The sequence below is a fragment of the Chelonoidis abingdonii genome, chromosome 4 (assembly GCF_003597395.2).
Source record: "Chelonoidis abingdonii isolate Lonesome George chromosome 4, CheloAbing_2.0, whole genome shotgun sequence".
Lineage (NCBI taxonomy): Eukaryota > Metazoa > Chordata > Testudines > Testudinidae > Chelonoidis > Chelonoidis abingdonii.
Window position 1 is genome coordinate 111,185,265 of NC_133772.1, and position 26,346 is coordinate 111,211,610.

Here is a 26,346-nt window from a genome sequence, read left to right on the forward strand (position 1 = left end):
CATGACCATATTAATGAAGACTTCATGGAATTCTTTTACAAAAATCTCATCACCCTAATCTGGGATTGTGTGTGTATATGTGGGCTGAAGACGTGCACCAGTGAATTACCCCTTTCCAGCAGTGTACTTGCTGCTGCGAGGTACCCCAGATTTTTGGGCAGGCTCTAGCTGTGCTGGATCTTATAGTTAGTGTAGCTGGATCTTATAGTTAGTGTAGCCTGCTCCTCCAACACTGGGCAATTGTGTTATCAGCCAAGAGAAATAGCTGCAAAAATCCACAAGACAGAGTCCTAGACGGACATAAACCCCATATACCACGAGGCCTGGCTGGCACAGACACTTACCCATGGTTCCTAGGAGCTACATCAAACTTCCAGTGGCTGAACTTTTTTACACTGTTTAATTAACCTGTAAAACTGAGGGCCACAAAATATCACTGAGTCAGAGGCCACGTCTACACTACGGGATAAAATCGAATTTGCTAAAATCGGTTTTATAAAACTGATATAATTTCGATTTCTTGCGGCCACACTAGGCACAGTAATTCGGCGTTGTGCGTCCATGCTGCCGCCCAGGCTACGTCGATTTTTCTGAAAGCGTGCATTGTGAGGTTAGCGAACTCCGTAGCTATCCCATAGTTCCGCGCAGTCTCCCCGCTCTTGAATCGTGAATGTTAATGTCCGGGGTTCTGGGTAAATGTCGTCAGTTCATTCCTTCCTCCGAAAACATCACCTGACAAATCCTTTCGCGCGTTTTTTCCCCTGGATTTGCCCTGCGCATGCCATAGCACGGCACCTTGGAGCCCGTTCAAGCTTTTTTTGGGTTGGTCCGGCACAAGATGTTACTGGAGCCGGCGGCGAGAGAGGCGCACTCCAGACTAACACAGCAGCATTCACGTTTGCTTTGGCAGATAGCAGAGATGGGTTATGTGTACTTACGTCTACTGCGAAGAAAATGGCAATGAGATGACGGTTATCTCTCCCTCTCTGTACTGTCCACTGCTATCATGAGTGCCCCCTGGCGGACAATTTTTGAAAGCAACATGGGATTGAACTTCACTTTGGCAATAAGTTCAATTCTCCTTACTGGGGGTTTATCTAAAATAGGGTCGTCCTGCCTAGAATAAATCAGGCCAAGTGTCAATAGAGATCCAGTGTTCAGAGAAGCATACTAGCTGCTCCGGTGTCAGTATTCACAGGGGTGCCCTGCAAGAACGCATATCCCAACCTAGTGAGCTCGTCTTCACTCCCCCTCCCCTTAATCCCTCCTCCCATCACTGCGGGCAATGTTGGCGCGGCGCTTCTGCGCGCTTCATCACACCGCAGCACAAGAACATCATTAGGCGCGGTAAGACAATGGCTCCATCTCTACTGCAATCTTATGCAAATATATGATAAGTGACGAGATGAAGTAGTAAAAGCAAGAAATAGCACAAGAACGAAAGACTGCCACGTGGACTGAAACGACCTTCGCTAGTAACTAGAGATAAGTAATTGTTTAAAGGCGATGGGAAGTAGGAGAGGAGGCCATCTACTTTTTCGCCTGAAAAGGCACGATTGCAGGTATACATAGGGGAGGGCATATAATTGGACCTGTCACACCAAGGGCACTGTGAAACAAGCGTGATCTAGCACCATCAAATAAACAGTTCAACCCAGATACAACACGCAGGAGGTAAAGATGCTGCGAGAGACGCTCGCGATTTACAAAGCAGCATGTTTCCGAATATCCCCTCATTCCAATTACATTGGCCAATATGTCTGGCTACAACCCAAAAATATTAATTAAATATGCAATAGAGGCTACTGCCCCACTAGATCTGCAAAAAACCCCCTCCAGAACACTGGTGCCATGGCTATGCATCGTCATCTGGTATCCCGAGCTCGTGTTAAGCATCGTCGTCACTAATCAACCAATGCTGCAATACTTCAGGGACGACTCAAGTAAAGAGCTGTTTGCGGGGGCCGCATAAGTCCATATACAGGAGCAATTCACCAAATTATAGGCTGGCCCACTTCTAGTTACTGCGAGGCGATACTAAGGGCATTAGGTAGGCCCAGGCACAACAGTTAGGGGCTGGCTGAATCTCCCGAGCACTGGCAGGTTTGAATCTCAGTGGGCTTATTAGGAGGCCCCTCAGATGAAGAGCACGCCCATCCTTCGTTGAAGCCATGCTTGACACCCGCTCTAACACACGGCGCGTGAGAGGTGTAGCGGGCGAGGGGAGTTGTTAAGTACCGGTCATGCCTGCCGAAAGGCTGAATAGAAAATAACACCCATGAGGAGAGATGGGAGCTGGCTCTCTGTCTGTGTAGCCGTGCAGGAAAGTACGAAGACGAAAAGATCACTGAAGATAAAGAGAGTAGATACAGGGAGATAGTATCCACAAATACAGTTTTAAACTAGAGAATTGAGCTAATATCCACAGCTATTTTGAAATAAAGGTCCAAAGTTGGTCGGGGTGTGGAAGAGCGGGCGACACGCGATCTGCAAAGAGAGAGTAATTCATGTTTCCCACCCCAGGATACGCTCTACTGGCGCGTAACGTATTGATCCACCACTTGATGGGTTCGAGCCTGAGCCACCAAAGGGGCACCTTCTAGAGGAAGAGACGAATATTGAAGTACTAGCCCAGTATGTCGATTAAGTATATTAATTTGGTAGACAGACACCTTGCCCCATCAGTGGACTGAGCGAGAGATGGGCATATGGCTCAGTGTGCAAGTGCTATCAGGCCTGCTACGTGAACCAACCCATCACAGTACCAATGAAAGGCGTGCTCCGAATTGGTCTTGAAGGTGTACTGGCATATCTCCCGTTACCAGCCTTGTTCGAGGAAATGTCTTAGTAAGCACACACGGTGCAAATAAAGCCATCTGAATCCTTGTGGATTAGTGTAGAAAAGATCTAGTACCAGAGCAAGGAGGCCATACATATTTCATTGCGGTCAAATGCCACACACTGATAAATAATTCGTGTCTCTGAGGTATATAATAAGAGCGTCTCGAGCCTTCTAAGAGCACAAATCAGTTAATTGTTGTATGAATTTCTCATTCCGCGTATCCAGGCCTAATTCACAGACTAATCATAGTACCATTGGCTAGTGTGGGGATTCCAATAGACCTCGGGCAGCTCTTATTGCAATTTTTGAGCCTGCGCAATACGGGGATGATCGCCGCACACCTGACTCTCTGTGATGTTGGTCACAACCCACATCATGGCAAGGCGAAACTGAAGACGGACCCAACGGCAGCTCATACAGATGTTGAGGCGCCTTTAAGATAGAACCAGCTCGCGGGGCTTTCCCTGTCTTCTACCTGCCCGCCCAATTGGCACTCCGAAGTCGATTGGCCTGTCCCAAGCGGTCCAGTGTTGCCTCTGGCGCCCGGCGCGACACTGGATTCCGAGTATAACATTCGACGTGTTATGTTTACGCTCTACCCCTCTCGTCAGGGTGGAGTACAGAAATCGATTTAAAGAGCCCTTTATTTCGATATAAAGGGCGTTGTAGTGTGGACGGGTACAGCGTTAAATCGATTTAATGGCCATTAAATCGATTTAAACGCGTAGTGTAGACCAGGCCAGAGTTTAGCAGGATTCACTAAGGGATCAGTGTCATGGGGCATGGCCCTCATTGCCAGACTGGCATGGCCTCCTGGTAGTGCTAGGAATTAGCTTGAGGCAGATGCTCACATCTGCGATCTGTACACCAGCACTCTGTTTCTGCTCCCACCTATAGTTCCCCATCTCAACTCCCAGAACTACAGCGTCTTCCTCTCAACTCAGCCCTCTGGCTAGATCATCATCTGTGTTTCCCCCTGGGAGGGGGGGGGGGGGCGTATTATCCAACAGTCCTGCCCCTTCCCCACTGGCAAGGGGGGGAATCTGGGTCCTCCGATTACTCCAGGTCCCAACCCAGGGAACCTGTAAATAGCAGCCTTCTACTGCTCCTCTGTAACCTCTGTCAATGTTGCTCTATTTCCCTGGGACACTTCACCATGGTCCCAGCACGTTCTTTGCCCTCACCTCAGGGCACTCAGCTGCTCAGTTCCAGAAGCCATGCTCTCCTCTGTCCAAGGTGTTTATAGTTCTTTCAGCCCTCTGGGGACACAGTCCTTGCTCCCAGCAGTAATTGACCCTGCTCTGCCCTCCCTGTGCTCTTTTGATATGGGCCTGTGGGGCCCTGATTGGCTGTTCCTTGCAGGCGCTCTCCTGTTGGCTGCTTTCCACACAGCCTCCCCGGGGCTCTATTAACCCCTTCTCTGCCAATGAGGGGCAGATGCCCAATCACAATCAGACTTTTGGATGGGTTATGAAAATATCCACAGTTACATTAGACAAGGTAAATACATAAGGCTTATTCAGATCTTTCAGGGAGATGATGCATTGGATATGTGGCTACCAGTCCTGGTACCTTTTAAGCCCTAGTAGCTACCTCCAGCATAGTCTTAGCTTTCCCCCTAGGAGACTTCCTGAGCTTTCTGAGTTTGACTGTATCATTGAGGCTGAAAGTATTAGCTCCCCATGGTTCAAATACCTGAGATCCCTCATTTTATAGGCTTTCCTCTGAGTATTTGAAGTTTCTTCGCAGACAGCAGAAACTTCCCTTGTCCAATATTTACACCATGTGGCGTGCGGTAGATACAGTATAAGAACTGAGAGAGACTGGGCTCTGGAGATATGTCAAATCACAGTATAATATATCCAAAGCCAAACTGCAACTGGCAGTCATTTGTGTCATTTGGAAGCCAGCATCCAAGACTGTGTTTGTGAGCAACAGTGAGAAAGATCATGATATTCTGGCTAAGATTCCAACCCATACAGGTACCTGGTAGAACAATATAAGATGGCGTAGGTGGGACTACTGTAAACTCTGCACTGAAAACCTCTGAATTATCAATGCCCCAATATTTCTCCATCACTTTCCTACAGTCCTTGTTACGGAAGGAGGTAAAGCATGGAAAGTATATGTGAGAGGGCTCAGGGATCAGAGTCTCTCAGCAATTCCTGGGAAGGAAAGTGGATGATTAAAAACAAAATCCCACCCCAAGTAAAATGACTATGTTGAATAAACAGTCCGGGAAAAATAAACAATACACAGTGTGAAAGTATGGAGCAGTACAGGTATCTAATATAGCCATGCACTGAATTGAGTTACTGCCCCAGACATATTGGGATACCTAATACAAACCTGTACTTTGGCTTATGTCATTCAATACCGCATTATAGCTGGGTCTTCAAACACCCAAAAGTCAAAACATTGGCTTATGGTTCTTCAAGGAATGTGCTATAGTCTTTTTATTCTGCATATGATGTTGGCTTGTTTATACCTTAATGTGAATAGCTAGGGTGGCCTAATAATTGTTGCTGTCGAGCCATACGTTTGAATCTTTTTTTGTTTTTAATGCATTAGAAATCTCAGCCATAAGGTTGCATTAACATTATGTATCTCCCGTGCCACCTTTTCATTAAAATAAAAAACTGCAGACTTAGAACATTTTATGTTCAACAACAATTTTGATGACCAGGTCATTTTACTTCTTATTCATACTGCAGTTGTGCCCAGAGACCCTAGGCAGGATCAGGGCCGCATTGCACTGGATGCTATAAACACAGTCCCTGCCACAAAGAACCTCCAGTCTGGCCTGGGGGAGTGGTGTAGGGGAGAAGGTGATTCAATCAAATAGAAACATTTTGTATATTCAATAGGGTCTGTAATTATATTGATGAAATAAATATGGACCACCCCAACTACCATTTCAGCTAACTATGTAATGTTGGGAAGTGTCATGGCTCAGTTGGATTCTTGAGGAGAGGTTTGAAGTAGAAAATAGTAGCTTCACAGATTAGTTCAGGGTGGGTATACCATGTGTAAAAGGACTGAGTGGAAGGAGGCCAGAGACAGTAGTGGAAGGAGATGGATTGAATGGACATATCTGACTTCAGTGATTCTTTGGAGTTACCTAAAGAAATCCACAGCACAAGTCACACAGACAGTGCAGTAGAAAAGAGTGAAACATTACCAGGAGAGAGAGCTTGTGGAAGACAGGGATGGGTCAGACACTGCAGCTCTTGACGCTGTTTTGGGGTATCTACAGAACTGTGCTAACAATTCATTTTATCTAAACTATATTTCTCAAGCCGTTTTCCAGGTCTCTCTTCCTCAGTGACAACTGGTCTAGGACAAGTGAGATATGATAAAAAGGAGCCATGTTTTTTAAGTTATTGGAGAGCCAAGAAAAGTATCTGACAAAAAGCATCATTTTCCACTCTAACTCCAAATTGGGGGAACTTTTCAAAAAAGTTAGTCACCTGAGAATAGTGGCAGCAACTCCCCAGCTGTAACTAGTGTGTAACCTCTGTGTACCAATGTTGGGGTTTTCTAAAGCAGTGTTTCTCAAAGATGGGTCCCTGGGATCTCCCTGACACCGTTTAGGAAGGCAGCAAGCCAGTCCCTGGTATCAAAAAGGTTGAGAAATACTATTCGAAAGCACACACCACTGAACTATCTGAGCTCTTGTGCAATGCTCTGATGTACAGCCCACACTGGCATATACACATATTTGTACATAAAACGTGGTCTCAGTAAACAGGTCCTGCTCTGTTGCTGGGTTGCAGAGTTCTGCCTGAGCCCTGGTTTGTGGGGCTCTGCTAGGAGAGCTCTGCCTCTCTGCACAGTGGGAAACCTGTTTTAACAGGATTTAATACATTGACAACCTTAGGAATAATAAACCTTCACGAGCAACAAAAAGTGTTTAATTCCTAAAAGACAGGCCTACTTGAGGCCACTTTTGGCCAGGGGCGATTGGGAGCTTAATACTGTGTGTGTAGCAATCTGGGTGATCTGAGAGAGAAGAGTTTAAGGGTAATTGCTCAATTTTCTGTCCATGTCAACAGGGAAAATGGGCAGAAGTGGCTGAGCTCAGCGCAGCAGTGATGCCAGATGAGATGAGAGATGTGAGGCTGTCAGTGGAATTAGAAAAGAGCTATCTGCAGAGCACTGTCTTGTAAATGTCGGCTACTCTGTGCTGGGGCTATGCAAGGGAGGAAAGGGTTATTATAAATAAATTCACAATGAAAGGGGCCCCTTCCCCTGCGGGACAGGCATGGGCTCTATTTTTATCCTGCCTGGTGGTATTTTACTTGTTCGCTTGGCTCTTTCTAAACAATGCAGCATCTGTTTGACTGATGCAGCAATCAAGTGGCCATCTCCTGGATTGGGCAGCTTTTGGGTACTGAATGCCTCTGCCTCTTCTTTCAGGGATGGCACCTCCCTCAACCAGTGAACCTCTTTTTTGCTCTTCAGCTGAGAGTCCCCTCTTTGCACCTTCCCTGCCATGCCCCATCCTACAATGTCTTGGCAGAAATGTCCCCTCAGCCCCACTTCACCCCTTGGAATTCCGTCCTGCTCTGCAGCTCCTTAGCCAGTGATGCAGCTTCAGCTCATTGGCTGAGACTGCTGTCCTTATCCTCCTAGCCATGGCCCCCTACACATACTGCTCCCCCACTTCAGTAATGCCCCACTCTGGTAGCTCTGCTCCCTAAGGGGAGTACAGCTTCTGGAGCAGGGCCACTGTTGGAGGAAGGGGACAATTTATGTGGTTTTGAATGTGGGAAAAGGTGGTATGTGATTTTGGAGCAGGTAGTGCGTGTGAACAAGGGACCTGATTGAAATGAAGGGCTGACTGTGCTGCACAGACAACCCCACACTAACCTGCAGAGGGAGAAGCTGCCAGGAGACAGTGATTAAATCAGTGCTGTCAAGGTGACACCCATTTTCCCCCCTCCCAGGAAGCTTCCCCCTAGGAAGTGATGCTAACTGTGAGACTTCTATATAAAGTGGCAAGCCTTTACAAGGGCTTCTTACCCTTCTGGTGTGTGCAGTCAGCTCCTCTTCATTAGAACAGGAGGGGAGAATATTAAAAGATGAAAAGAAGGAAGTGCCATGGTCACGGAGTCTTTCTGCCTCTGGAGAGCTGGGTGTCTGTCTGTCATGTGATAGCTACCTAGAGCCAGGACTTCACAGCAATACAGTAGTGACCTCTTCTCATGAGCAGCCTCTGAATAAAAGGAATATTGAATAAAATGCCTGGTCTATAAATGGCTTATAGCAGACCTGGGACCACAGTGCAAACCAAGTGAGTTCTGCGCAGCAATCATTAATGATAAAGTATCCTAGTTGCCTTCTTGTCTAGTTAATCTGTGTGGGGAAGGCAAGGAGATGGTAGGTTCCCATGTGATGTAAGAAGGACTCTGCATCAGGCCAAACTCAGTGTGATGGTTTTGTGATGTGGATAAAAATTCTCCAGGGATTGGGGAAGTCCATTAGCATATGTGAGGCTAGTAATGGGCAGGCTGCAAACAGCTGCTGGCTTCAGGTGGGAGATTGGTCAGGGCCAGCTTAACCTCACTTTGACAGCTAACATTACAACCTGGTGTTGCCTTGGTCTCGAGAAGTGTCTATCTTTTCAGTGGGAGTGGAAGGGAAGAGCAGTGTGTGTGTGTATCCCAAAGGATGTGGTGAAAGCCCTGTTTTGATTAATTTAAAATTGGACAAGGCAATGAATAATACAGCTGTTCAGGAACAATCCTGGCCTGTTTGGGGATGAACTTGATGGTTTCTGGTAAGTCTCTTCCATCTCTAAATTCTGTAGTATGTTAGATATGTAGTCACATTGGGCTTATGATTGCTGAGTCCATAAGTGTAGTTGATGGACTAGGTTTACCTAAAAGACCCCGTTAAGAAAAAGCTCTTGAAAGATGATTACAGAATTGAGACTCCATCATTTAAAACTGCCCAAGGCAAACTCCTTTGAACATTGCAGCAGTGGAGGGATAGAAAGAGAACCATGTAGCCCTTGATTGTAGCGTTGTTCCCTCAGGACCCGTCCCTACTCCCCCCTCAGTTTCTCATCTAATATGAGAAAGCAGCAGTAAGACTCTTCATCTGTCTTATGAAAATCTGATTCAGAATGACTGTGATCAAACCCAGCTGGCTGTCAGCAGTGGTGGCCTTGTGCAGAGGGAGGGAGGCTTCTGAGGAGTTTCTGGATGTGGAAATGTCACAGGTGCTGCCGATCAAAGAGGCATTTTTTAATAAATATATATAAGAAAAAATAAAAAAACCTAAGGATTTAGCATAAAAGAAATGTAGTTTGTCTTGTTTTTCCAGTGTAACATGAAGAGGATGAAATAGAATCAGATATGCTTGCTCCCAAACATAATGCCACAGGACTGCTTTGAGAAGCCACTTTCCCTGTCACATTAATGCTCTAAAGCAAAATCACTCATCTCTAGCATTATTGACGAGGGTTTTGTATTTCTGAACTCCCCCCATCCTTCCCTTCCCCCACCCCCCGTGCCACTTGCCCTTCTAGGCTGTGCCCCTGCCAGTGCCTTAATATATTTTAGAAGGAAAAAAAATGAGGAGGGATGTGGACAGAAGCCTTTGAAAGGAGAAAAGTGGAAATCTCCAGGAACTGAGGCAGGCACAGAGTTCAGACAGGAGTGTCCGGAGGTTGGTAGCTGTATGATGATCATGGCTGAATGTTTCCTCCACAGAGAGAGATCTTTGGCAGTTTGAGCCTCGCAAATCAGTGCCTTACTAATGCCAGCTGTACAGTAGCACAGTCTCAATCCTGGTCTCCAGGTTCCTGGTGCTTCTATTGCCAGTGATCAGTCTGGTTGTCCAAAGATCATAGGTGCATAGATTATAAGGTCAGAAGGGAACACTAGATCTTCTAGCCTGACTTCCTGTATAATACAGGCCATAGAATTTCACCCAGCTCCCCCTGTACCACAACACCTTATTGCCCCCTGTACCACAACATCTGTCCTCTCCCTCAAGCATCCCAAGGAAGATGTGTGCAATGATGATTCCAAACTGGGAAGCTACTGTATGTCAGCAGCAACACTGCATAAAGTGGCAGTTTCACTGGATTCCAGCCTGCCCTGGGCCTATCAGACAAAGCTGGAGTCACACCATGGTGAGCATCCTGGGAAAACAAATGCCACAACCTGGTTAGAGTGGTACAGACCTGCGCTGTTCTCTGAGGCTGTCATGGCTCAAGAACCTGAGTGGCCACTTCATCTCCTATCCAGCCCTTTGGCTAGTTGATAATCACTTCATAGCTTGGAAGGCTGAGGAAAAAACAAAACCATTTGCTCTTGTTCTCCACTAATATGGTTGTCTCTGTAAAGCTACTACTTGGCTTTTCAGTGTCAGGGGGCCACTGAGACCTTTCTATAACCTGGGGTTAGAAGGCCCCTTTATTATTGTGACTTTTCACAGCAGCTAGCCCGTGTGGTGCCACCATCGAAGATGCACCATGGTTCTCAGGGAGATGGACTCTTGTGCTGTTTTTCCTTAGTTTCTTCTCTCAGATTTCCAGAGCCACACCCCAGCAGTCATGGTAGCTACCTGATTCTCTCCAGCCCTCTGCTTTCATCCTCCCACTGGTGACAGGCATGGTTCCTGATCAGCCATCAGATTGACAGCAGGTCAGGTATGATCCTGGGGTATGCATCCCAGTCAGATGGAGTGGCCAGGGGTCCAGAGAGCTATTCTTTGCCCTCCCTGCTTGCTTGCTGCTCTCACCTTCCAAGAGGCTTTGAGCTCGTTTGTGTGTTCAGTAGAAGCTGTCTCTGCTCCTTGTTCTTTGTGGGGGGTTTTTAAGCCTGTTGCTTTCCACTTTTTTTTTTCTTCTTCTCCATTTTTTCCATTTAGAGGGGGAAAAAATATTTATTGGATTGAGATGCTCTAATTAAAGCCATTTTCTGGTATTTGGTTAATGGAGTGTTTGATGTCTCTCTGACAAGACCATGAAATGCACGGAGTGTCCACAGGGACAGAATTTGCTGAACACGGTGCTTTGTAAATGAGGGGACACAGTGTCGCAGCAGCTCATGAATATGAAACGCCCATGATGCTACCTCGGTGGACTTGGGAACACAGATGAATCCTGTCATGTGCTAAATGAGACCAATTTCTTTCACTTAACTTCATCTTCAATCAGACCTTCTTCCATTTACCTGTTTTAAATTCCCCAAACGTGATGCAGAAGGTAAAAGCATTCAGTAAAATAAAGTTTTGCAGCAGCAGAGAAATTATAATTATCCCTGGTTTAAGTTGCATGCTCATAAAATGTAAAATTAAGTTAGTTTCTGTCATTCTTTAAGTGAGGAGCCTGTAATTCTGCTGCACTGAGGATAAACAAACCTGCTTTGAAGGGGTCAGTTTGCCCCCAAAGCTGCCACCCTCTGGGTAGCCTGCACTGTAATCTCAGTAGCAGCAAAGGTGTGCAGGGCATTGTGTGGTCATTGAAGACACCTGCATCGCTGCTGTATGGAGCTTCCACTCTGAACTGGCCATTGAAAATGTCATGTGACTAGGGGGAGAAAATCCTCAATAAGCATGAATCACAAGATTTTTAGTGTGACTCTCCGCACTTGGAGTTGTGACTCCAGAGAGAATGGCTGTGCAGCTCTAGGGGTCCTAAATTAAAAGGGGAGCGTTAATGGGTGTAAAAGGTGGACTTTAACTGAATCAGTGTTGGCACTGTACTGGCACCCAGGACACAGAGCTTCCAATCCCAGCTCTGCCTGACCTGCTGTCTGCCCTTGGGCAAGCCACTTTTCTCTAAATTTGTGTTCCCTCCATCCACTCTGTCATGTCAATGTAGCCTGTAAACTCTTTGGGACAGGGACTGCTTCACTGCTGCTTGTACAGCACCTAGCACAGTGGGGCCTTGGTCTCATTTGGGGCCTCTAGGTGTTGCTGTAATCCAAATAACAAGTAGGTGTGACTTGCATGTGGAGGAGAGAGGTGCAGCAGGAAAAGCAACTGCCAAGAGTGCGGCGGCTGTAAGGTAAAGTGGGTTCTTACCCCTCCTGGCAGTTGCTTTTCCTGCTTCTACCTCTCCATCCAGCTCCTCTGCAGATCAGTTACCTGTGTAAGAGGCAAAAAGGGAGATGGTCACAGGTACCCAGCCTGGACTACTGCCATCACTAGTGTCTCTTGTTTGTTTATGTCTTAAAAAACACTCTCCCCTGCTAATCATTCAAGTACCCAGTCTGAGTAAGCATGTGTTCTTCTTCCCTTTCGACCTCCTGCCACTTCTTCCTTACACCAGCTTGCCTCACCATAACTTAGATGAGATGTTTTTTAGGGCATGGATTGTTTTTTATTCTTTGTATGGCCAGTGCCTAGCCCACTACAGCCCTGACCAGACAGGGGTCTTTGATGCTCTTGTCATAGAGATGATAATATACCGTCTTAGCTATTAACAAGAACATAGGCACCTATTTCTCCTGGAGCCAGTGAGTGCTCGCACCCCCCCTGCCCCGCCCCCATTCCAACCCCTTCCCCAAAGTTCCTGTTCCTCCCCTCTCCCTCCCACGGCTTGTTATGCTGCGAAACAGCTGTTTTGCGGTGGCAAGTGCAGGGAGGAGAAGGGGGGATGCAGCACGCTCAGGGAAGGAGGCGGAGGTGAGCTGGGGGGGGCGGGGAGCTTGGCTGCCAGTGGGTGCTAAGCACCCACCAATTTTTCCCGGTGGGTGCTCCAGCCCCAGAACACCCACAGAGTCAGCATCTGTGAACAAGACTGCCACATTTGGTCTAGGAAATTATAACTTAGCTGTTAACTATCACTTGGGGCTTAGTGCCACAGGAGTTCTGGGTTTGATGAGCTTAGTTTGAATTAGCTCCCAGCTCCTTGGGACATTAAAATCAGACTAGATGTAGGCGTGGAGAATAGACCATAGGAAACAGTTCTGTGTTGGCCAGCATGGGCCTAAAATATTTTTTTTCTGTCTCTGCCTTGGTTGATTCCTGGGCTTAGGCTGACATGGTCTGAGGAAGAGGATGCCAAGGGAAAATGCTTTATGTTACTATTTGATCCCCTTTAACCAAACTGAGGTCTGAAGATGAGTCCCATTTAGGTTTCCTTAAGGTCACCCTGGGAGTATGGGGAGCCTTGAGTTGTTTTCCCTGACTTACAGAAACCCATTTCTTCTGTGTTCTGTCTGTAAAACATTACCTAACATACACCTCTTCTGCCCCTCTTCCTCTGGCTTCACTGATTTTACCAGGAGGAAAACTGGGTGTATTTTAACTAAAAAAAAATAAGTGCTCCTTTAAGAGCTGGGTATACTCGGAACAGCCTTTCCATGGTATTACAAAACTGATACCAGAGGAACTCTGATGGAGGCTGTGGTTGAGGGTAGACCTGCATGAGTTACACTAAAGGAGCTCAGGATCTAGTTGGGAGACCAAGTGCTAAGAGAAGGCAGGGAAGGGTGTGCTATAGGGGGGAGGGAAATCCCCTGCTGGAGCAATTCCATCTGGGCTATCACATGGCTAGTGTAGTCCCCACCCAGCTGTGAAGACTTGTCTGCAATATTTTATTGAAATTGGCAGATGTTAGAGATGATCAGGAAACTGCCCTTCCTTCTAAAACACAGCTATGCATTGTGAATCTGTTTGTTTCCAGATTGTGGTGCTATCCTTTGTTCTCTGCTTCATTTTACAATGTGCAGAGCCTTCAGCGGCATCATTGCAATGATGATGTTTGTGTGTTTGATAAGATGTTCCCAATTCCCATATGCACATACTGAAATGCGATTCCCAGCTGCTCTTCAATGTATATAGACGTTATGAAGCCATGTATGAGGCTCATATGCAAGGGCCCTGAATTCAGAGAGATTATAATGTGGACAGAAAATGTTACAGCAAGAATCCACGTGGAAAAATCAAAGTTAATTGATTTGGTGGAAAAGATCTGAAATATAGACATCTATAGGAGGTAGGGCCCAGAGAATCAGGGATAGTTGAGAGTGACCAGGGTGATATGGGCAATACACTATCTGGGAGATTTGCAGCTACTGAAGTAAGGCCAATGCAGTTTCTGGCTGTGTGCGCATGGGTACTGCATTGTAGGACAGAGAGGACATAGTCCTGCAAAGATTTACTTACGTGTTTGACTTAACATGTGAGTAGTTTCATCGAAGTCCATGTGACTGCTTAAAGTTAGCATGTGTTTGCACGCCGTGGCTGTGCTGTGACTGCTACTAGAATATTGCAATAACTTCTCAGCAGAGCACTACTAGAAAGATACTGCAAAAAACAGGAGTAAGATCTTCGAAGAGCAACAAAAATGATCAGGAGGGTGGATGGCTTGAGAAAAAAGATGCTTGGCTAACTGATGTCAAAGGAAACTCTGTGATGGTTTACAAATGTGCAAAGAGTGTGAACAGAAAGAAGGGAGAAGAATTATTTAGAGTGGCACAACAGGGATGGGATAGGAGAGGAAGAAATTACAAGTAGTGTGTTAAAAGCAACACGGAGTCCTTTGCCACCTTAAAGACTAACAGATGTATTGGAGCTGGGTGAATACCCACTTTGTCAGACGCAAATAGAGTGTTGAATTTTTAAAAAAGAAATTTTATACTGAATAGCATTTAAATCTTCTTGCAAGTGAGGTCTGTTAGCCTGGGAGCTGGGGACATGACCCTACATGGCATACAATAGGGAACAATCCTGCACTGGCCACCATAGGATGGGCTGGTGGGAAACTAATAGAGCTCTTCCATTTATGTCTAAATTCTACTGTCTAAGATTCTCTCAAAGTTCCTATGTGGTGTTGGAGCCTTGAATTCCTTGAGAGAGAGAGTTTCTACCTGGTAAATTCACTGGCTTTCCAGAGCCCATTTTTTGAGAATGCTGTGTGGCTGCAATGCTCGGGAAGGGCTCATTCCATGCCAGTTGCAGCCTGTGGGAGTCTTTCCATGCAATTCAATGGAAGCCAGATTTGACCCTGTGTCAGCAAGTCCAGCAGCAGGATATCCACTTTGTAAAAGTCTTTAGGATCCTGCAGGGTGAAAGATCCATCACTGATCTGGATCCCATCTGCAAGAAAAAGGGAGCAACAAAGCCCAAAGGAATCCAAGAGAGCGAGACCCAACAGGCGAATGAATCAAAATTAAATAATGAAAGGAGAAACTAGGCTGTTGGTTAGCTGATATAGGGAAGGATCGTGCAGGGGTTCAAACACCCTCAAATCCACTGGACTCAAAGACGAATGAGGACACTCAACTCCCTGCAGAACTGGATCCCTTCTGCATGTGACACCGAGTGTTGCTCAGTAAAGGAGCATAGAAATGCTCCCAGTTTGTTTTACATTAATTTCTATTAGCAGAGGAACATTTTTGTCATCAGTGTAATATCCAGTTCCAGTCTCTGCCTATAGAGATGTGTGGATCTGTGCAAATGTCTGTAGCAAAGACTAGACTAACTTTCAAACATCTTTGAAAGCCTCTCGCTCCCCTTAACCACTGAACTGCTGAGCAGCACTTCAGACAATCTGAGAAATTAGAGACCCAAAAGACCCCCCAGGGCCCCTCTAGTCTGGCCATCTCCTTGCTTCTGCCCATGCAGCAATGTTCCCTAATCCGTACAGTCACCCTCCAGGCCCTTGGCCAGTCCTGCTTTTAAATGACTCCAGCCATGGGAATCTCACATCTTCTGATGGGCAGTTAGAAATGTCTCCTTAGTCCATTTTGCCTGTGAGTCAACAAAATGTGTTTTCTTTGCTCAGCTTCATCTCCTTACTTGTGAGATAATCCCCTCAAACCAGCCTACACAATCTCTCTCCTCCCTACTCTTTGCCCCTTATCCACAATGACTCTGCCCCCCGCATAGCTATCACTGAGCTGAGCCACACATATTCAGCTCTTATAATCTCTCCCTCTAAGTCAGTCACTCCATCAGCTGAATCACTTCTGTTCTTTTGTCGCTTCATTGCACTTTGCCAGCAGCTGGGAGCCCCTGCTGGGAAGAATCAGTTGCGATGGCAGCTTCTCCTGTCAGAGCAGTCAGGGCTCCACAGCAAGCAGAACAGTGACAGGCCATTGACTGAGTGCTATGGAATCGCCAGCTCTTGCCTTCCTCTGTCTCAAGGATGGATCAGGCCAAGTCGCTGCAGTTTCCCTGCAAAGGTCCTTATGAAGTCTGCTGTAGCCTGAAAGCTGCTCCATAGGCACCTGTTTGTTGGGCAGTTGGGGAGCTGGATGGCACGGCTCTGCTGAGATTGTCCAAGCTGTCACTGCCTCTCACCTTGGCCTGCCTCTCGCTGCAGCCTCTATCCTGCTCAGCCTTTTCAGCGGGTAGCCAATTAGAGAGAAATCCCACTGTGTGGCTAGCTCCAAACAGCCACCTCGCCAAGATCTGGGCTGACCCAGGCTCTGCTGCAGATGGGCCAGTGTTGCCTCCTCTGGCCAGAGATGGGGGGAAGGGGAGCTGGGGAGCCTGTGGAGATGTGGAGTGGACATGAGGCAGGAACAGTGCCATTTGGAGCTGTGGGAGGCTGCACAGCACTGACAGGAGGCAGGAGGAAGAAGCTGCTAAGGAAGGCCCTGTCTTGAGCCCCAAACTCTTCAGATGGGGCTGTCTTTCCAACTCCTGAATATTTATCTCAGCCTTGGATGCAAACAGGGTAGAGCTAGGAACAGCCAACTGCTGAGTTCCAACAATATAATAGAAGTGCTACAGATGGAGCTAGGAGCAGCCTGAGTGCTCCAGCCCCTGGGATGCCTGCTTCATTCAGATGCCAACTGGGTGAAGAATCTCCAGAGAGCTGAGCCATGCAGCTCCTCTGCTGCCTAAGGAACAGGGGTGCCTGGAGCAGCCTTCTGGTGAACCTTAGGCCTTTAAAGGGACACCACACTAAAGCCTGGTCTCCACTACTGCAGTAACTCAATCTAACTTACGCAACGTCAGTTACGTGAATAATATAACTGACGTTGACATAGTTAGATCCACTTACCACGGTGGCTACACTGCACTGTGTCGACGGGAGACGCTCTCCTGTTGACTTTCCTTTTGCTTCTCAGGGATGTGGAGTACACTTCTCTCTCCCTCCTTCCTTTCTTCTCTCCCTTCCCTCCCAGCTGGAGTAGCTGTGACCCTAGTCCAGGGAGTGGGCTGGAGACAGACCCATAGCCTCGGCCAGCTACAGCAGACTCACATTCAAAATCATAAATAGATTCCAACCAGGGCTGGCTCTAGCTTTTTGCTGCCTCAAGCAAACCCCCCTCCCCTTTTTTTTTTTTTTTGCTCTTACATGTTTGTATTTTGCAATGGTTTTTGTTTTGGACTGTTTAAAATTTAAAAAAAAATGAAACCAGAGAATTTTGTAATTAGTGAAATAAAACAATTTCATACTAGTGTACTCATTTACTCACTGGGCTGGCCAAGGAATGAGTTGGGCTGCATCTGCTTGGGCAGAGTTGGGCTGCCCCTGCGCCAGAGGCCTTGGCATAGGCAGGGGGCGGCTCTAGCTTTTTTGCCGCCCCAAGCACGGTAGGCAGGCAGCCTTTGGCGGCTTGCCTGCAGGAGGTCCCCGGTTCCGCAGATTTGGTGGCATGCCTGCAGGAGGTCCGCCAGTCCCGCAGCTTCAGTGTACCCGCTGCTGAAACCGCAGGACTGGCAGACCTCCTGCAGGCAAGCCACCTGACTGCTGCCCTCGTAGGGACCGGCAGGGCGCCCCCCGCGACTTGCTGCCCCAGGTACGAGCTTGGAGCACTGGTGCCTAGAGCTGCTGCTGGGCATAGGCAGGATGTCAGCGCCAACCCCAGGGCTCATGTGGTCCGTGCGGGTCGGATCAAATCATGCTGCCAGTGGGCTACCCAGCCTGGCCGTCGCTGCTGAGTAGCCAGAGGGGCCTGGAGCTGCGTGGGAGACACCAAACAGCTCTGCCTCCTGTCTCTCCTTTCCCGTGAAGCACGCTGGGGCTTGGCGCTGCCCTCTGGAACTGGGTGTCACAGCCCTGTGCTGGCAGGAGCAAGTAGTGGGCGTTGGAGGGAGCTGCCCGGTCCCTCCAGCCAGGGCACAATAACCTCTGCTCCCCTGGCGCCAATCCCAGTCTGAAATGGCCGTAGCAGCCCTGCCTACGGTCCCACATCTTGCTATGCAGCGTGGGGAGGGGAGGAGGCTCTGAGAACAGAGCTGCGGCCCGGCTCCCATCTTGGCCTAGGGCACCCATGGCTGGAGGGGCAGTGGACCCTAGGGAGCCTCGCTTGGAGCAGCCTCAGCAACACCCCAGAGTCCCGGACGCTCACCCTGCAGCATGGCTGGGGATAGAGCCAACTGGGCGGGGGGCATCGCCTGTAGCTCTCACGCAGAGCGAGCTGGGGCGGCTGCGGGGTTTGGCTGCCGGGGCCCAGGGCAGAGCAGCTGGTGGCTGGTGATCTCAGAGTAGCATGTCCAGGCCTTCCGCTCCCCAGGACCTGCATGAGTTGGCCACGGGCTCAGCCTGCGCAGTGGCACGAGTTCGGCTCAGCCTGGGCTGCCGGTCCTCTCTCCTGGCAGGAGGCAGCACAGGGGGGAGGGGGAGGAGGAGGCAGAGGCAGGGACAAGCCAAGGAGGAGCCCACAGCTGGTGCTGGAGGAATGGCCGTCCCGGCCACCATTTTCCGCCACCACCCTCTGCGCTCTGCAACTGGGACAGGGTTGTGTTACTAGCTCCTGCCTGAGGGGGCCTGGCTGCTGCCCATGGGAGAGTGGCAGGGGCACACTCCCCACTGAGCCAGCTCCCCCTGCCCTGCCCTGCCCTGCCCTTTCGCACAGCCCTGGCGGCACCCGGTTAGAGAACAAAGGGCGATCAGGATCCAGTCCAGGACACTGCCTCAGGTTGGAGCTGCGGCCCCAGCATTATGCCGCCCCTGGTAATTTGTTGCCCCAAGCACCTGCTTGTTTTGCTGGTGCCTAGAGCCGCCCCTGGTTCCAACTCAGTGTGTCTGCCAGGTCACCTTGGGATTATTTCCTACCTGAGTTTATATAAAGCTAGGTGAACACTGCAGTGGAATATCTGCAACAGGAAGTTTTCCATGCTCTTCAACCTGATCTCCTCTCCTCTTCTGGCCCTCCCCCATTTCGCCTCCAGCAGTGCAGTCTATGTGTGGTCAGTGCTGGTCAGTGCTGGAGCACTTCAGTGAGGTTCAGACTTGTCTGGACTGTGGGCTTCTCAGAGCAGGAAGGGTCTGGTACAGGGCTAAACCTACTGACAGCCCATAACTCACTACTGTTGGCTAGGCATCTGGCAACTCTGGTATGCTTTGCTTTCTGTTCAAATTATTTTGGGCTGAGTGCATCTCTCTACCTGATTGGGGGGTGCATCTCATTGCTGGACCTGCGGCAGGATGCACCATAGTCACTGGCATCCTGGGCTACAACCAAACAAACCTTTGTCCACCTGTGGCTTCACTGTCATGTCCTTGCCGTTGCTGTGCGGGAGAGCCCCTCCTGATGAAATAGAGAAACTGCATCCACCATGCTGACCATCCTCCTTTGCAAATGGGAGATGGGATCTGGGGAGAGAGGGTACTGAAAATACTCAAGAGAAAGACAGAAAAACCCAGGGAAGAGCCTGAAATTGGGTACAGATGAAGAGTTAATTGCTTCTGAGAGAGAAGGGGACAAGTGCCAGAAAAGTCAAGGTCCAGGGATCAGAACGAGATTTGCTGCTGCAGCGTGAGACACGTCCGGAGAATCGTGCCCTTTGGGAGGAGGAATCCACTTTGAAACTTCTTTATTTTTGGCATTTGGGGCTTCATTAAACATTTTCCCCCTTAATTTAAATGACAGTTTTCTGAGGGAAATCTGATATTTTTCATCTCAATAAAATGTGAACCTGAGTTGAACAAGTAGTGATTCTTGTGTGAAGGGAATTCTTGCCCTGCTTATGGGATGATAGCAAGCATGCAGCAGCTCTGTGTTTGAGGCTTGCAGCAGCCAACCAGGATTCAAACCTCAAAAGGTTCAAGGTTATTCCAAATGGAGAATCCATGACTGTTGAGCAAGTCCTAATGCAGCACAAATTTGTTTCCCTCTTTGGATTTATTTTGCCTCCAGGTTTCAGTTTTATTGGCTTGTTTTATTATTAAACTATACATTTTTTTAATCATTGCAAATAAACTGCCATTGTTTTCCTGTCATGAGGGCTGTGAATGCATTCACACCCCGTGTAGCATGGGGAGTGGGATTTCTGACCTCTCTCTCTCCCAAGTGAGAGGAAAGCTCAGTATTGCATCATCTTCATGCTGCTTCTGCCTCTTCCTGTTGCAGATATTCCAGTGATCCCAGACTTGGAGGAAGTACAGGAAGAAGATCTCGCCATGCAAGTGGCAGCTCCGCCCAGGTAACAGCACAGCCACATGATCACAAGTCTAGAGTCACTGCCCACTGCTGCGGATCGGCGGTGAGAAATGGCTGCTGAAATTAAATCCTGCATTACCTTGTGTTCTGCAGAGATCAGTGGTTGTCCCATTCAGTAAGATTTGATGCCATGCACTATGATAGTGAGTCTCCAGGATAGTAAGGTTCCATTGTGTTGTTTCCAAATACAAAGAGAAAATAATTACAGCATATTCTATACACATACAAAAAGAACACGATTGAGCTTGCAAAGTGAAACCTTGAAAAATTAGGAAATGCCCAATTTAAGGTTGCCTGTGCAACATTAACACTGCCTTTTTGTGCATATGTATTATTGCACACTGTTTACTTACGTGATCATAAATTGTTTCCCCCCAGATGATGTCTGCCTCATTCAAGTGCCTAGTTAATTTGCATAGTGCAAATCCTATTGGTTAAAAGTGCTAGTCAAACTAGTTCTGGATATATCTCAAAGGTGACTAGCACAGGGAAAAATAAAATGAAAAAAATTATTAATCTTAGAAATATCAAGGAAGGGCAAGTCTGCTCTATCTTGTTTTGTTGGAGTGATTTCTTGGATCATATCGATTGGGAGCTTTTGTGGCCCTTAATTGTAGAGAAAGGGTGCCTGAATCCTGAACAAAGATGTCTTTTCTCCCAAATGTTTATTGGACATTGAGATTAAATAGCTGTTATCAAAAACAAATTAAAAACACTTTTAACAGTTTGACTAAAAATCACTTTGTTTCTCAATCAGATTTTACTTCATTGTTTTCTATCATGTTATGATCTTATCAGTTCTCTGAACATCCATGGAGTCTTTGGATATGTTACTAGCTTTCTCCCATAACTCTGACTTTAAAGCAGCCATGAAAACTCAGAGACCCCCAGTATGCTGGAAGCTGCATGGTAGGACTGGTTAGGAGCCAGGAGGTGGAACAATCAGACTGCTTTTCTCCAATTTTTGCTGTTAGGCTTCCTACAAATACAGCATCTACTGCTCACAGGATGGCAAGTTCTGGGGCTTCCCTCACATTCATGGTACATTAAATAATATTCCATGTCTAAATCATTGTTCTATCTGGTATGGAAACAGCACTCAAGAGGCTTGTGCCCAGATTCCTCTCCACTCATGTATTTCTTTTCTCTTGGAGACATGGATACTGACGCTGGATGCTCCCAGACTCCCATTCATGTGCCATGGCTCTCTAGAGGAGCATGAGCTGTTCCCACACTTAGCTAGTTTTGTTTCTTGCCCCTCCCTCTTCCAGTATCCAGGTGAACAGAGTGCTGACGTTCCGTGACCTGGACAATGACCTCATGAAGTATGCTGCCTTCCAAACCCTGGTGAGTGGGTGCCCTTATGTAGTGGCCAGCATAATTCCCTCTGCACTTCCCTCATGTTGTCCTCCAGAAAAACAGATATTTGGGTCCAGCTGATACCTAACACAACCCCTGTCTCCCCAAGGTTTCAAGGACTTGTTCCCCATTTGTTATGGGGCCCTAATGTATATGGGAACACTAAGTCAACAGTGCCCATTGCTCTTGTGGGGCCTCTGACACTGGATATAAACGTCTCCCTGGCATCTTTGCTTGGCATCCACTTGGAAATCTTACTCCAGTGGCCATTTATTTACATAGAATATTCTTGAGTTTTCCCTCAAGTTTTCTGTTGGTCCAATAAAAGATATTGCTTCACCCACCTTGTCTCTCTAACATCCTGTGACTAACACGGCTCCAGCAACACTACATATATCCCTGGAACACATTTCCTACCCATGTTTTACTATGCTCTGCCCCTTTCCCTGGTCCTGGGACACCCACAGCACTGCTGTTTCCCCTGGCATCCAGCACTGCTCCTCCTCCCTCAGCCAGGGTCATCCATGGTGCTGCCCTTTCTTGTGGTGCCTGAGGCACATGCAACCCTGCCCCCGGTGTCTGGGCTGCTGGTTCTGGGTATAGGAGTTCTTCATGCTGCTGTAGCCCAAAGAGCCATTTCCAAGCAGGAAGGGAAGTTTCCAAAGCTGTTCCTGAGAAGCACAAACCCAAATGGTGACGGGCCATGATTTCGTGTCTCCTTGGGGACTGCCATATTGCCAACCCTAAGAATTCAAAATCATGAGTCAGAACCCCAAAATCATGAGGTTTTTTTTTAATTGACATTGGTTTTGGTCTGGCTGCTGGTTTTTGAGCACCCTCTTCTTGCCTTACACTGTTTGTGTGACACAGACGCAAAACGTGTACACACAGAAGTGCAGGCCCTGACTCCCTTGTGCATTTGCTGGGCAATATTCCCCTCTCGTCCCCTCCATCTACACTCACTGGTTCACACAGCCCATTCCCTGTGTCCCAGCAGCCTCCCCTGGCTGGTGCCGTAGCTGGCATCTGTCTCCAGTCAGCAGCGGAGGGAGCTTCCCCAGACTCTTAATTTAATTTAACTCTCCTGGGCTGCAGTGGAGGGTGGTGGTAGGGAGGGAGGGTTTTTTTTTCTGGGCTCTGCCCCACTCAGAGCTCATGGAATCCCAGGGAGGTGCAGGCAGCTTCTATGGGATGGCTGCAGGCCAGCTCCCTATAGTGGTTGAAGCAGGAAACTGCAGCCAGCTCAGGTAAAATTCCTGCACCCCGAGTTCAGCCAGAAATCACAGCAGTTGCAATTGCATTGTGAGTGTTGCAACACTGGGATTGATCTCAAGTGCTCCTTCCCCTCCCTCTGAGCTGCCCACATCCAGTCACCACCTGCTAATCCTCTCCCATAAGAAGCCATTGGTCCCCAAAGAGGCAAGAATGTAGCTGTGTCACCAGCAACATCCTGTTCCTGGCTAAGGGGTGGGGTGCCTTTTCTCTGTGCCTGGTCTGTTGGAGTACATCTGTGACCTGCTTTGTGTTTACAGGATGGAGAGATTGACCTGAAGCTTCTCACCAAGGTTCTGGCCCCAGAACAGGAAGTACGAGAGGTGAGCCTGTCCTGAGGCAGAAACTAGTAGAGCTGCTCGCATGGACCTGCAAGTCCCTCAATCAGGCTGTACATGATACCCATGGCCTTATTAATGGGGGGGAAGGGGAACGGGATAGACTTGTCTCAGCTGGATAAAGTCTGAAGGGATTTGGATTTCAGAGGTTTTTGGGGCCCAGAATGTGATATACTTAGGGTGCCAGAGCTTGTGGCGCTGCTTCCAAATGGGCCATCCCTTGCAAAGGAATTATTGGGGACTGTCTCTGACCGGGGACTGGGGCTCCTGACACACTCACCGTTCTAATGAATTCTGCCTCTAAGAGCCACCTCCAGCTCCACTGAGGGACAAAGGCAGACAGGGGAATGGGGACAGTCCAAGTCTGGAACCAACAGGTCAGGACAGAGGAGCACCAGCAGAACTGGGGGAGCCCAGGACTGGAATAGCAGGGTTTCTGCAGGTTAGGCAGAGCTGAATTGGTAGAGTTGTGTAGGGGTGGAGATTTCACAGATCCTCCCTGCACTGTGCCTGGTTCAATCTATAACTTGCTATTTTGGTGAATTTTAAAAACACAACTCGATCTGTCAAAATCTATAAATTGTGGCAGGGATTCAAACCGCCTTTTTCTTGGGATTTCTAGTGCTCCTAATGGAATCTAGGGCCCTGCCCTAATTCCCCCTCTGTGCACAGAGTGGTAGCTCTCAGCCTATTACAGCTTCTCTCTAGGGCTGCTCGCCTGGCCATTTAATAGCATTCAGAGACCTGTAGCAATTCAGTATTTTTCTTTCTTTCCTCATGGTAGGAGGATGTCTGCTGGGACTGGGACCATCTCTACATGGAGGTGTCTTCAGAACTCGTGACTGAGTGGGACGTGGTACAGTCTGAGAGAGATGAACCCTTGAGTCAGCCCAAGAATATCTGAGCTCTGGTCAGCTCAGCACACAGGCTCAGACAGCTGCAAATAGCACTAGTTTTTTTTTTTTTTTAAATCAACTCTTGTATTTGAGAAAATATTCCAGATCTGAAAGTAAAGGAGGTGGGAACACGATACCTGGGAGTGAAGCCCACTTTCCTGTTTTGTAACAAGAATATTTATTTGTTCTCAAAATGTTACACTGAATAATTTCAAATACAAAAAAGCATTTGTTTAAACAATCGCTTCCATTTCACTAGCTCTTCATCCCAAGATGTTTTACAAGTTACTGCAGGAATCTTGTCCGCTGCTCATGCAGTGCACCCAGTTCTGGGGTGGAAACATGGCAGCTGTTTAACAGCCACACTGCACAACAGGGTAGGACAGGAAATGAAGAAGAACATGGCTTCCTATTGAGGCTGCAAAGAGAGTTTAGGTTGAATTTGCCCACGACACTGAGGTTACCATCCTCTCACAACAGATGCCACAAGTGGTCCAAGCCGCAGTTTTATATCCCATCCAGAGGTAATACCTCCAGCAACCCACTGTCCTATAGCCCTGTGCTTAGAATAATAGCTCGAGTCAGAGGGAAGAGCACCATCTACTAAACTGTCAGCATTACTTCTTGCAGCACCTGCTTTTTTCCCCTGTGGTCTCCCAAAGCTAACCCTGCTTAGCTTGTCAACACAGAGGAATGCATAGCCCAAGCTGAGATGGTTTAAGGTGATAGGTAGCTTGTAAAGAAAATGCTGTTTATACCACACATGTGAATGTATCACAGCAGCAGTCCTGGCACTTACAACCTGCTTGGGGTTTCTTTAGTACCTGGCATCCCTCTTTCATTGCTACCTAGAAAAATCCATTTAGCTATTTTTAATGCATCCACCCCTATAGTATCAGTGGTCATTGTTTGCAGGGAGCTAGTTACCCTCTAGAGCTTTGTGCTGCTGGAGCTTTTGACTGTGATCTCTCCCATGTGGAGCAAGTGTAAACACTCTTCGGTGTGGTGCAGATGGCTGGGGGAGGACGATGCTGCTGGCTTTGTTAGCAGGCTTTGTACTTGGTTAGTATATCTTCATCGTGCTCTGTTCTTACTGCTGTGCTAAGAGCACAACAGGTCCAGTTACCCCTCTGAATGCAGCACAAGCTAAATCATAACATCAGGGCCCACTGAGAGATGATGCTGAAGGCAAAAGAGGAACAGGATTGATCCCTGCACCATGGCCTTAGGGGTGAAGGACATGGTATCATCTTGGACAATGGTGCTATGCACCATGGGCTTGGGGTGGGAACAGCAGAATGGCTGATTCCTGAAAAATGAAGCTGGGATAAATGCTTCGCTGGGCAAAGTGTCTTTTTCCAGCTCTCTGAAGTGGTTGCAATAAAATGGATCCTCAGAAACCTTGGGGCTGCAAAACTCTTCATGCGTGTAATTGGAGAGACCCCCATGCACTCCTGATGATGATTCCAGTGGGTAGAGGAGCCACTGGGCTTTAGGAGACTTTTGTTCCCCTTGCACTTCTGGCACACACACAGCTGCAATATCCACCCACCCTCAGGCTTGAGGCCAGCTTCCAGAATCTCTGGGCTTTTGATCATGGGCAACACAGGTGACCTTACTGTGAAAGCAACAGTGAGCAGAAAAGAGAGCTGCTTAGGCTGTGAAGATGAGCAGTGCCCTTGCCCTCTCTCACAGACTCACTTAAACTCAGGGAGATGTTAATTTTTTAATCAAGAAGTCCCTCAGATGACTGAGAAATTGAGGTAGGGGAAGGGAGGGAGATTGGGAGTGCCTATATGCAGACAACAGGCAAATGTTTGGAGGATGAGGCCAAACTCTTTGCTGGAGTGGAGAAGCCTGTTTTATATGAGCTGTTCCTCACCGAGACTTCCCAGCTGTACCACCTTCTCTCTCTGTCTTTCAATGAGGTCCACACAGGCTCATTGGCCAGAGAGAACACAGGGTGCTTCCCACATCCCACTGGAAAACTTTGCATTAAAATTCAGCAAAACAAAGCAGCTCAGAAGACCAGATATACACCTTGGAAGGTGAAGGGGGAAGACCTGCCTCCCTCCCCCAGAGATCTACACACAGAGAAGAGTTTCTTTCCTTTTAATTATAAGCTGTAGGACTTACTGGTGTTGGGATCCTCTCTCCTGTCCATGTAAGATCAGACTCTAGTGTACACTACTCCTCTGGTGAGCTGATAGCTCACTGCTGCTATCTGCCATCCCTGAATCCCAGCATCTCTGAAACCTGAAGGACATGTATCT

At 47.9% G+C, this 26,346-nt stretch overlaps 1 protein-coding gene across 2 annotated transcripts in view; it reads left to right on the forward strand.

The window, feature by feature from the left end:
• Positions 1-24,207, forward strand: part of IFT43 (intraflagellar transport 43) — a 54,514-nt gene extending 30,307 nt beyond the window's left edge. For both annotated transcript variants that reach the window (XM_032801941.1, XM_032801942.1), the window contains 4 exons: positions 20,119-20,191; positions 21,480-21,555; positions 23,100-23,162; positions 23,962-24,207. In XM_032801941.1, coding sequence (XP_032657832.1) covers positions 20,119-20,191; positions 21,480-21,555; positions 23,100-23,162; positions 23,962-24,081 — 332 coding nt within the window. In that variant the 3' untranslated portion in view covers positions 24,082-24,207. The remainder of the gene's footprint in view (positions 1-20,118; positions 20,192-21,479; positions 21,556-23,099; positions 23,163-23,961) is intronic.
• The last annotated feature ends 2,139 nt before the right edge of the window (positions 24,208-26,346 follow it).